The sequence below is a fragment of the Doryrhamphus excisus genome, chromosome 18, assembly GCF_030265055.1.
Source record: "Doryrhamphus excisus isolate RoL2022-K1 chromosome 18, RoL_Dexc_1.0, whole genome shotgun sequence".
Classification (NCBI taxonomy): Eukaryota; Metazoa; Chordata; class Actinopteri; order Syngnathiformes; family Syngnathidae; genus Doryrhamphus; species Doryrhamphus excisus.
The window spans coordinates 13,397,817-13,410,476 of NC_080483.1; the positions used below are offsets into that span (position 1 = coordinate 13,397,817).

At 38.8% G+C, this 12,660-nt stretch overlaps 1 protein-coding gene across 2 annotated transcripts in view; it reads right to left on the reverse strand.

The window, feature by feature from the left end:
• Positions 1-12,660, reverse strand: part of igsf21a (immunoglobin superfamily, member 21a) — a 190,156-nt gene that overhangs the window by 26,375 nt on the left and 151,121 nt on the right. For both annotated transcript variants that reach the window (XM_058054592.1, XM_058054591.1), the window contains exon 5: positions 12,227-12,342. In XM_058054592.1, the coding sequence (XP_057910575.1) occupies positions 12,227-12,342 (116 nt within the window). The remainder of the gene's footprint in view (positions 1-12,226; positions 12,343-12,660) is intronic.

Here is a 12,660-nt window from a genome sequence, read left to right on the forward strand (position 1 = left end):
AGAATAAAGGTGAAATATTAAGAGTAACGCCACTGAGGAAAAGACAGGAAGCAGAACTGGAGGTAGCAGAAATGAGAATGCTGAGGTTCTCATTGGGAGTGACCAGGATGGATAGGATCAGGAACGAGTACATCATGAATTATTGTTATTTTCTTCCATTTGCCATTTTGGTGATCTTCATGGTCTCCAATTGCTTTCGTATTCTGACCAGACACTTTCTTTGCCCCAAAATGTAATAAAATGGTACGGTCCCATTGTCCTAAGTCAAGGGTGTTCAAGGACAAGAGCTTTCTTTTTACAAGAATAAAGGTGAAATATTAAGAGTAACACCACTGAGGAAAAGACAGGAAGCAGAACTGGAGGTAGCAGAGATGAGAATGCTGAGGTTCTCATTGAGAGTGACCAGGATGGATAGGATCAGGAACGAGTACATCATGAATTATTGTTATTTTCTTCCATTTGCCATTTTGGTGATCTTCATGGGCTTTCGTATTATGACCAGACACTTTCTTTGCCCCAAAATGTAAAAAAATGGTACGGTCCCAGTGTCCTAAGTCAGGGGTGTTCAATGACAAGAGCTGTCTTTTTACAAGAATAAAGGTGAAATATTAATAGTTACGCCACTGAGGAAAAGACGGGAAGCGAAACTTGAGGTAGCAGAGATGAGAATGCTGAGGTTCTCATCGGGAGTGACCAGGATGGATAGGATCAGGAATGAGTACATCATGAATTGTTGTTATTTTCTTCCATTTGCCATTTTGATGATCTTCATGGTCTCCAATTGCTTTCGTAATATGACCAGACACTTTCTCTGCCCCAAAATGTAAAAAATGGTACGGTCCCATTGTCCCAAGTCAGGGGTGTTCAAGGACAAGAGCTGTCTATTACAAGAATAAAGGTGAACTATTAAGAGTAACACCACAGACAAAAAGACAGAAAGCAGAACTGGAGGTAGCAGAGATGAGAATGCTGAGGTTCTCATTGGGAGTGACCAGGATGGATAGGATCAGGAACGAGTACATCACGAATTATTGTTAATTAAGGAGTCCTCTTCTTCTTCTTTCACTTTTGGCTTTTCCCTTCAGGGGTCGCCACAGCAATACTACGTTGGGATTCACTTATCACGATCGGGTCTGGAACCAAATAACTGTGATAAATGAGGAATTACTGTACTGTAGTTATAGTAGCAGTAGTAATAATAATAGAAGTATTAGTAGTCGTGAAACAGTTTTAGTCTTTAACTTCTATTATAAGTTTGCCTGCCAAGTTAATCATCCAAATGGAATAAAAATAATAAAACATCTGCCAGGAAGTGTCTTCAATAACAATATCAAGATCACAGTGTTCCATGTGTGATTACCGTGAACTCCCAATTTGACCTTATTGAGGTTCCCTTGTCGCAAGTGTCTTATTTACAGTGTTGCTTTAATCAAGTCTTACAATATCGATCTCCATGGAAAAGTGGCCAACAAATAAATCTACTGCTACTTCCAACAGTTGTCCTGGGTGGCTTAGTACTTTTAGTGCATGCCACTTTATCTTAAAACCTCAACACAATTTGTAGCGCTTGCTTAATGCGACCGCACAAGAACATTCAATAGCCATCACTGTTTTATTGACTTGGGCCTGGAGTGCTTTGTAGTGTTAACCCAATAGCACAATGGGAAGGGAATATTTAGCACCTATGCAAGTCAGCTGAGATAGGCTCCAGCATACAATAAGCGGTATAGAAAATGGATGGATGGATGGAGTATATAAGGTTAAAATATCATTTCAAGCAGAATTTGCACAGAAATCATAACTGTTTTGTAGATGCAATTTTTTTGTACTACATTTTTCACCATTTTATGGTAATGGTTTTATTTAATTTGAACATGCATCAGATTACAATTGAGTGTATGACATAATCAGTTCACAGTTCCACATGTCAAAAAAGAGTCGGAAGAAGCAAAGCTTATTAAATCCTACCCCTCCATCTGGTACTTTTACAATCAGTAACTGTTACATTTGTTCACTTCCTGCTTTCCATGACACAGTTTAAGTTTTTTTTATTTTTTATTTTTTTTTAAATAATGTACCTTGTACAGAAGTACGAGGTGATATGCTCATAAAATGACATAATGGGTACCATAGTAAGTGTCAATATAGTGATATATATAGCACATCATGACTGGTTCAAGACTCTTCATCCTTGTATTTAGCAAACATCAACTGCTTGTATTGTTTCTTGAATTGGCTCATCGTTGTGCATTGTTTGAGTTCCTTATTTTATGTTATATTCATGTTACATTATTCCGTGTTCTGTAATAGATTCAGTAAATGAACAAAAAAATCTGAGGAGCCATGTTGTAGCCCAAAGGGCAAACATTTTTTTTCATGGTGTCGTCAGAACTGACAGAATGAGCCTAAATTCCTTTTACTAGTCAGAATCACTGTATTCTTATTTATTAATGTATATTCCCGTGGTGGCTCATGATATTATATTATTAAGACACTCACCAAGATTCACTTCTGTTTCCGAGTCATGCAGTTGTTAAATATCACATTAATATGACATTTAAAGCCCATGCGACTTAGCACACTATGCTTTTGTTTGAAATCTGACATTCCATGTTTAAAAGTCATTTTCTTCTTAAAAACCAAAGCAACAAAAAAATACAGTGAAAGCTGTAATTGCATTCATTTGAGATATGAGCCGCTAAAGTGGGCCATCTACCAGACAAAGGAAGCTAATGTTCCCGACCAAATGAACCACCAGCACCATACTGTGTTTTTAAATATTTGCATCTAAAAAGAGCATCTAATGACTTGTATGCTTTGTGTTTATTTATTTCCAACGCTAAAATGTAATTTTCCAGATATCTCACTTTGACAGGCAGTAAAAACACAAACACACAAAAAAAAAAACACTGAAGTGTCATCAACTGGAAGTGCAAACACTGATTAATTTTCCTCTAGTGATTATGAAGCTGCCAGAGGATGTCGCTCATTGTGATACGTGTCAAAAATAAAGATTTACATCTCCCAAAGTGACACGGACAAGTTGCTGAGCACCGCCTTGAATGAGTGAGGCCCTCGTGAATTTACGACATTCAACGTGTAATTGGATATGAGAAAAAAAAAAAAACACACACACACAGGAGAAAGAAAAAGCTGCAGTCACCAAACATGGCTCATTAAATTGCTGCTGAAAATAGAAGACTTGTAAATAACAAACAAACTCCCCTCTCGAACGGGAAAGACGAGTAAAAGAATAAGGTAGTTGGTTTGGAGTGCTTATGAAGAGGGGGGAAAGAGCAGAATATCCACTTTGGTTTAATGTTCTAAATGTTTTCAGATGCGTCTTAGACACAATTGTTTATTTTTTTTAAACCGAAAAATATTTGTGTTCTTACCTTTTATTTGTATATGAAGTACATGCAGCCTTTCAGTCTCAAAGAAAAGTTCTGATACTTTTGACCACTTATTGAGTTTGGGTATATACATAGTCCTCCATCTTGGGCAGTCAAATTAATTCATGAAAGCATATATTTCCTTTTGAAATGTTCATAATTTTACTAAAAGTAGAACAAAACTAAACTATTATTTGATTCAGAGGTTGATGTTATGCTAATAGTCTCCAATTGCTTTCATATTCTGACCACTTTCTCTGCCCCAAAAGACAGGAAGCAGAACTGGAGGTAGCAGAGATGAGAATGCTGAGGTTCTCATCGGGAGTGACCAGGATGGATAGGATCAGGAACGAGTACATCATGAATTATTGTTATTTTCTTCCATTTGCCATTTTGGTGATCTTCATGGTCTCCAATTGCTTTTGTATTCTGACGAGACACTTTCTCTGCCCCAAAATGTTAAAAATGGTACGTTCCCATTGTCCTAAGTCAGGGGTGTTCAATGTCAATGTCTTTTTACAAGAATAAAAGGTGAAATATTAAGAGTAACGGCACTGAAGAAAAGACAGGAAGTAGAACTGGATGTAGCAGAGATGATGATGCTGAGGTTCTCATTGGGAGTGACCAGGATGGATAGGATCAGGAACGAGTACATCAGAGGGTTGGGACATGTCCAGAGGAGAGATAGTGAATATTGATAGAATATTGGTAGAAGGATGCTGCTTTAGAACTGCCAGGTAGGAGGCGTTGAGGAAGACCAAAGAGGAAGTTTATGGATGTAGTGAAAGAGGACATGTTTAGCGCTATTAATCGGTTCTAGATCCGACCTTGAAAATTGGGGTAGCGGGGGTATGCTGGAGCCTATTCCAGCTGACTCCGAGAGGCGGGGTATATCCTGGACTGTTCACCCGCCAATCACAGGGAACATATAGACAAACAACCACTCACACCTATGGGAAATTTTGAATCAGCAATTAACCTAACATGCATGTTTTTGGAATGTGGGAGGAAACCGGAAAAAACCCATGCACACCCGGGGAGAACACAGATATGTCGGATAAATGAATAAACCCATCCAAAAACATGGGTCGTTCACGATAACTACCATAGTTTGTGAAACTATATTATATTATATTTAGTAACCAGACACATATGTACTTTATTTCCCAAGGGAAATTCAAGCATCCAGAAGCCGACATAGATATACAGGTAAGTAGGAGGAAACATAATAAGATAAAAAATAAAGCACTGAAGAAATCGTACACATGCTATAGTCTTATTATACTGTAGCAGTTAAAACCTGATCTTCATGCTTCTAATTTCTGTCATGATTCGTCTCCTTAGTGCCCACCACAATGCAATTGTATCTGCTGCTTTTTTTTTTTTAACGCTTAGCCCATGCAAATCATTAGCTTGATAACAATGATAAATTGAAGGATAGGGGGAACAGCATAGGTCCTGTTTCTGTGCTTTGTGCAGCCTATGAATAGAAAAAAAAGAACACTGCAATGAATTCCACAACATGGCGCATATGACAACAGGGTGATGTTAACAAACTCTGAGGGATGCCTCTTGGAATGATACGCCTTTCATTGTTATTGAAACGTTCAACAAAGAAGCATCAGTAGCCAGCTATCTTTCTTATTGTCACCATTATCAACATCCACTATGATCTTGTTTGGCTCTAAATGCAACTACCATCAGCAAGTCCAAGGCCGGCATTGTCATCCACCACCGAAGCGCCCATTCTAACTATTTTCAGAGAAGTCAGCAGACAGATTAGATTCACCTCAACTGAAAAGCGAGGGCACATTCTACGAAGGTGAACTAACAAATCGTAATGCAACATAGCACATGTTGTATTTTTTACATATACATTGGAACTGTGGATAGCACTCACCCCAGTTAGCGTGTTTTTCGGTTAATGTCATTTTGTCATGTCATTAATACACATTAAAGGGGATCTATTATGCTCATTTTTCATTGTGGTCTCCTATAAAGCAGTTACACAAAATAACCCGCACAGAAAACTTTCTAGATCTTCCAAAATCTGCACCTATTCCAGCTGTATTTCCTTTGATTTGTGCTTCCTGCAAAAACGTCTGTTTTCATTTATTCCACCCACCTCTGGGAACGCCCACTTTGCTGTGATTGGTCACAAGCCCAAATTGCTTCCTAACTACGAACCATATAAGGAGTCCCTCCCTCTGTGACATCACAAAGGACAGGTTTTAGCGTGTTTTTTGGTTAACATCATTTTGTTGTGTCATTAATACACGTTGTAAGGGCAAATGCCTTCTTCAAGGGGATCTATTATGCTCATTTTTCATTGTGGTCTCCTACAAAGCAGTTACACAAAATAACCCGCACAGAAAACTTTCTATATCTTCCAAAATCTGCACCTATTCCAGCTGTATTTCTTTTGATTTGTGCTTCCTGCCAAAACGATATGTTTTCATTTATTTGGGAACGCCCACTCAGCTGTGATTGGTCACAAGGCCAGAGTGCTTCCTAACTATGAACCATATAAGGAAGTCCCTCCCTCTGTGACATCACAAAGGGCAGGTTTTACCACGCCTTCTGAAACCGAGCGTTTTAAGCAATCCCAAAATTCTTTCAGGGCTCACTTACATTAATCTAGATTATAGATAGAAAAAAATTACATCTTGGTCTGCGGTATATCTCCTATAAATATGAAAAAAGAAGAATCAGGTCTTCATATTAAATCATATTCAGATTTGTGAAATACATAAATTAAACGTTGTTTGATTAAAATGTTGTGTTTGCATGAATACCTTATGCAAATTGAGCTTATTCCCAGGTTAAATTATTATGTGTGTTTTTAACCTTTTATCAATTCTGTTTATTTTCTTGTATACTGTATGCTCTTACAGTGCCAGGAATAAAGCCACAATCAATGAAACCGCTGTTATGAAACCCCTTTAATGTGCAAACAATGGATGGAAACATATCCATTTTAATAACTCTGACATTGTCAGAGTTACGCTACAGACAAATGGTACCCTGCGTGAACCCTATTACAGCTTCACTTTAAATCTTGATTATTTATTTTCAAATCCGTGATGGCGGTTTGTTAGAGCAAACATAATTCTGTCACCGTACGCCTTCATGTTTATTGTTTTCGTGATTCAAAAAGAGAAGCGGCATAGAGAAGGCTCCTTGCCACGACTTCATCAGCTTTCTTTGTTATTAACTATCATTATCGACCCTCTTTTTCAATCAGTGCGCACTCGTGCTCCAAGGACGTGCTAATGAGTGGTACTGGGGAGCCATTAGCGATGCTAAGAAAGCACTGACGTCACATTGCAACACATCTCAAAATACAATGCCGGCGATGACAAACATGTGCAGTGTGTGAACCTTCAAGAGCATGGCAGCTGTCTCCAGATAGAAAGCAAAGGGTTTTAAAAGGAGGGTGTAGGTGCCATTTGATGCTCATGTCTGTCCACACGAGAATGTTTTCGGGTCAAAAGTATTTTATCCACAAGGCAATGTCGTTCTGAGTGCCCTGAAATTGTATTTTTTGAAAACGGCTTCCAGGGTGGGAAAATCTGATGACACTGCCTTGTCATTGCCGTATGGAAAAGAAAACCGCTTTTTCTTCTTCTTTCTTTTTGAGCTTTTCCCTTCAGGGGTCGCCAAAGCAAATCAATCACCTCCATCCAATCCTGTCTTCTGCATCTGTCTCTCTCACACCAACTACACTTATGTCCTCCTTCACTACATCCATAAACCTCCTCTTTGGTCTCTAACGGCATCCTTTTACCAATATATTGACTATCTCTCCCCTCTGGACATGTCCGAACCATTGCAGTCTGGCCTCTAATATGTAATGGCCCTCTGATGTACTCCTTCCTGATCCTATCCATCCTGGTCACTCCCAATGAGAACCTCAGCATTCCCATCTCAACCTTTGTGAGCATGCATTTTCTCTTCTTCTATTGTTTTGCGGTTCTGTGTTGTGGTGCCTGATGAGTAACATTACTTTCACTCAGTAATCCGCTCCTGTGTGGATATGAGCATTTACTGATCTGACACCCTAACCCTAACCCTAACCCTAACACAGCCAACCCCCCCCCCCAAAAAACAACAACAAAAAAAAAAACAAGAGCATTCCCGTATGGACAGGGTCTAAGTTCTTGAAACGGATTCTTAAAATGATTCAACCTCTCAATTTTTCACGCTTCTTTGTGAAGTCCCCATTTACATGTGCTCTCTCTAATTCGGTAATTGGCCTTATGTCATCGAAACACCAATTGTGGCTATGCGAGTAGAGAAGGAAAAAATGCTACATGCTAATAACTGTCAAGTAAGACAAATTGATTGAACTTTTACATGTGGTCGATAGCTTTTAAAAAGGCATCTGCTTTGGCTTTTTGATAAAATATTTCAAAAAACGAATTCTTCGCTATGCACAGTGAATTACCCGCCATTAATATATACTGTCAATACAATATGGACATACCATTCCTATTTCACGACATAATATTTGATGAAGCAGACAGTTTCAACCGAATTCATGCAATTATTTTGATTGTTTTTAGCGGTGTCAAGTTCACCGTCACTAGGTTAACCATCCCAAAATAGACAGCCATCAAACTCTGCTTCCGGCCCCAGTGCGAACCAAGTAGCATCATCATGTTGTATGAGGCATTAACAGAAAATGTAACTCTTCAAAGTGACTATGTTAAAAAAAAAATGTCTTAAAGCTTATTATGCTAATTAAAAATGAGCAGGATGTTTTAGCGGTGTTGGGTGAAAAGAAAAACAAATGCCTGCTGGAAGGATGCATAGAGCGGTTGCATAGCAACAAGAATTAATTTGCATGCAAACTAATTTATCACAACAAACCCGGTCCATATTTTATATGGAATGAAATCGCTCAGAATTTTTTTCTGTTGTGACACAATCTCATATACGCATATTTGTAAAAAAAAAAAAAAAAAAAAGTCAGAATTCAGTAGAACTGTTACTTGTAGAGGCCTGCATCGTATTGTATAGTACACTATTGTTAAAAAACTGATTTCTAAACAATTGAGACTAAATGTGAAGAAAGTTCACATAGCACTGTTATTTGTTTGCATGTACAAAACAGAACATAATGCAAAGTATTGCTGGTTTTATAGAAAAACATTCATTTGTTTTCCTTTTTCCGTTTTTCCTATCAGGCTCCACCATAACAAGTCAAGCGCATAAATGGTTTTGACATAGTTTTTACACTGAATTCCCTTCTTGACGCAATTCTGGGAATCGAACCGATGTCCTCAAGCAGAATATAATTACACCCCCCGGGTATTTTGTCGTAATACAATAATAAAGTTTCTTAGTACACTATGTGTATGGGCCTGTGACAACTGCCAACCAGATTTGACCTCACATGCAACCCGGTAATTCTGAGCGATTATGGTTGTGTTCAAAGACAGCATGTAATTTAAGTCGCTACATTGATGTGGAAGATAATCACTCACCGCTGTTTGTTCGCATTCACCTTGTTTTCAACTATATTATTTTTTTAGTTTATGTAACACCAAGCTCATCATTTCAATGATATGTACTTGCGAGAGATGAGACCTGCTTGTAGGTAAAAGGTATATTTGAATAATAATAATGATAATAATAACTGCAGTGCAATGGCAGGCATATAGCATAGAGCAGTACAATGACAATTACTGACATTGAGCAATGCTCCGACCAAGAATGATGCACGCACCTGAACTGAATAGGCGCATTAGCTAAAATTAGCAGTCGTTGCAAAACAACAGAAACATGGTACACTTTGTGATAACATCAGGAAAAAAAAAAACAAAAAAACACTAATTACGTAAGTTTATACTTTAGACATCAACTTTTAGAGAATACCAACATAGCCATTGTGATTTGACTGATTATGTATTCTTCCTCTTCTTGACTTCATTGCTTTATGCATTATTACAGTGCAAACATGGATGAGAATGAGTGGCAGTCAAGTACGAAGGTGTCACGGAAGCCTCACGTACATCTTTGTAGCCTTTGTAATTTCCATGCATGAGAACAACGCAGTGGGTCCTTCACACACAGGTGTTCTCACTCACACTGCCGGCTGATTAAACCTCTTTGTGTGTGTGAGCAGATTAGCAGGGTTTTTTTTTCCCCCCTCATGAAGTTGAATAACTTTTGCAAACTTTCAGCACATGCTATCATACACAGAGAATAACAAACCTGTGTAGGTGGTATTGGTAATGGTATTATTTCATTTGAACATGCATCAGATTACAATTGAATGCATCACATAATCAGTTCACAGTTCCACATGTCCAAAAGGAGTAGGAAGAAGCAAAGCTTATTAAATCCTACCCCTACATCTGGTTCTTTTACAATCAGTAACTGTTACATTTGTTCACTTCCTGCTTTCCATAATACAGTTTACTTTTACAATCAGTAACTGTTTCATTTGTTCACTTCCTGCTTTCCATAATACAGTTTAAGTTTTTTTTTTAAATTATTATTATTCATTCAGTCATTCATTTTCTACCGCTTTTTCCTCATGAGGGCCGCGGGGGTGCTGGAGCCTATCCCAGCTGTCTTCGGGCGAGAGGCGGGGTACACCCTGGACTGGTCGCCAGCCAATCACAAGGCGTTTGAATCACACGCATGCACGGGGAGAACATGAAAACTCCACACAGAGATGGCCAAGGGTGGAATTGAACCCTGGTCTCCTAGCTGTGAGGTCAGCGTGATAACCACTTGGTCACCGTGCAGGCATTATTATTATTATTTTTTAATAATAATGTAATAATGTAATAATGTAATGATTCAATAATTCAATAATTCAATAATTCAATAATTCAATAATTCAATAATTCAATAATTCAATAATTCAATAATTTACGCTGATCGGGTTTGTTTCTATTGTTTTTTTTTTATTCCAGGGAAACAGATTTTCTTTGAAAAGGAAAATGAAACAAATATGTATTTGATGTCAGTTATTTTCATGCAAAATCTAAGGTCGCAAAGTACATTGTTAGCACCAGATGTGTACTTTCTGCACTTTAGTCGCAATACATAACACAGTAGTCTCTGCGCCTGTCAAAAATCACTCGATTATACCGAGGCGCAAATGACCAAAAATTGTTCCTTGTTTTAGCACTATTATGACCTTCATTTTCATCTTGAAGATGTTCTTTTCATCCCCACTCATTTGGTCAGTGACTCAATAATTGCGAAGCTAATTAACCACCATCACACGGTCCATTCTCTTTTCCTCTTGTCTGCCTCGGAAAAAACGAGACGGCTTAAACGTCTTGACATCAGCACAGAAACGAGTGTTGACCAGGAAGGCACCTGAGAGGCGGAAATCACATTCACCTTGCATTCACCTCTCACTGGGCTTATAATTGCGAGAGATGCGTGTGCCGCGCCTTGGGAGTTCATTAGCATACACCCGTGGACAATGATTAATGACCCAGTGGGGGCTCTCCAATGACACCCGACTACTTGGGATGTTTGCAGATCTCCTCAGCCTGCTTATGCATCCATTTATGATTATGTACAAATTAGATTTATGTGGGCACATTATTAACATCATGTCACTGCTGTTGGTGCTGCCATCTGTAACGTTATTATTCAGTTTCGTAAAAGGTGCGATACTTTAACGATGAGGTGGCGTCACCATTAAGTCAAGGATCAGCTTGGAAGTATTAAAGCAATATTTGCTATTATCTATGTTTTAACATCATGTTCACATGCTTTCTGTCACACGTTGCTGCTTTAATTTAAATATGAATGCCCGCATTTGATAAATTTAATTTTCTTTAACAAACAGGAAGCACTCATTTAAATGATTTAGCTATTTGCAAGAGACTTTTATCAGATGGGTTAAAAATAATGATAAACACTAAAATTAATTCACCAAAAGGCCTCCAAAGTCAAACCGTATTTTGGCGATGCCTTCACAGAGATGTATGGGTACCAGTATTGATATAAAAGAACCATGGAATGATAACCATAAAACTAGAACCATCATAGGGTCTTCAAAGCATGGTAAGTAAATGTCTGTGACTCCTTTTTCATAAATTTAATATTTTAGAGCAGATAATACCCTTCTAAATACATCTTTAGCATTATTCGAGTCATTTAGAGACGAAATAGCACCCCTATAGTCACGTTTAAATTCATCATTCACGTAACTTTCTCCCGCTTATTTTCAACGAGGGTCGCATGGGGTGCTGGAGCCTATCCCAGCTGTCTTCGGGCAAGAGGCGGGGTACATCCTGGACTGGTCGCCAGCCAGCCAATCACAGGGCACATATAGACAAACAACCATTCACACTCATATTTATAATGTGGGAGGAAACCGGAGTACCCGGAGAAAATACACGCATGCACAGGGAAAACATGCAAACTCCACACAGAGATGGCCGAGGGTGGAATTGAACCCTGGTCTTCTGGCTGTGATGCCTTGGTGCTAACCACTCGACCACTGTGCAGCCCATTTTTTAATTCTTATTAGCAAATATACTAGATATAATAAGACATCTTAGGCAATTATAAGACTAAATACGTATGGGCTCAGATGTTAGCATTAACCGCCTACTTCCTGTGGTAGCTATTGTCTCATCAATGTAACGTTACTGATGTTCCCAAAAGGTGCCCAAACTTTTTCATACAACTTTATGAAAAAATGTCATACATGTACAGGAAGAAAGAAAGGAAGTCAACGAGCACCATGGAATGAATTGTGTATTTTTCCCACGTTTCACTATACTGTATATGGAGAATGTTGCTTTTTTGAAAACACCAGCAGGAACACCGAGCTGCAGAGGTTCCCTACTCACCGAAGGTGCTGGCTTCCCTCCCTTAGCGGTGCAGACCAGAGTGAAGTTCTGGGCCTGGTATCGACTGAACGGGGCCGGTGTGTTCTCCGCCACGACTGAGATGTTGTTTGGAGGAGCTGCACGGACGACAAGCAGAACCACAGTCACTGACATTAACCTGACATGTTCCATCATCACATCACGGAAGATGCGGGTGACAAATAGAAATTTCAGTGGCAAGATTTCATTTGAAAGCATCACAAGAACAAACAAATGGACGGGCGCTATCTTAGTCCGTGTTTACATTTCCAATATCGAGCCTTTCCTTTTAACATGTTAACTGAGAGGCTGGGACAATATTTTCACACACCCCAGGGCTCATGTGAGTCAGATGAGGCTGATCAGGTAGAAAATCTCATACATATCATATCACTGGGCCTTCAGTCTTAGCCTCT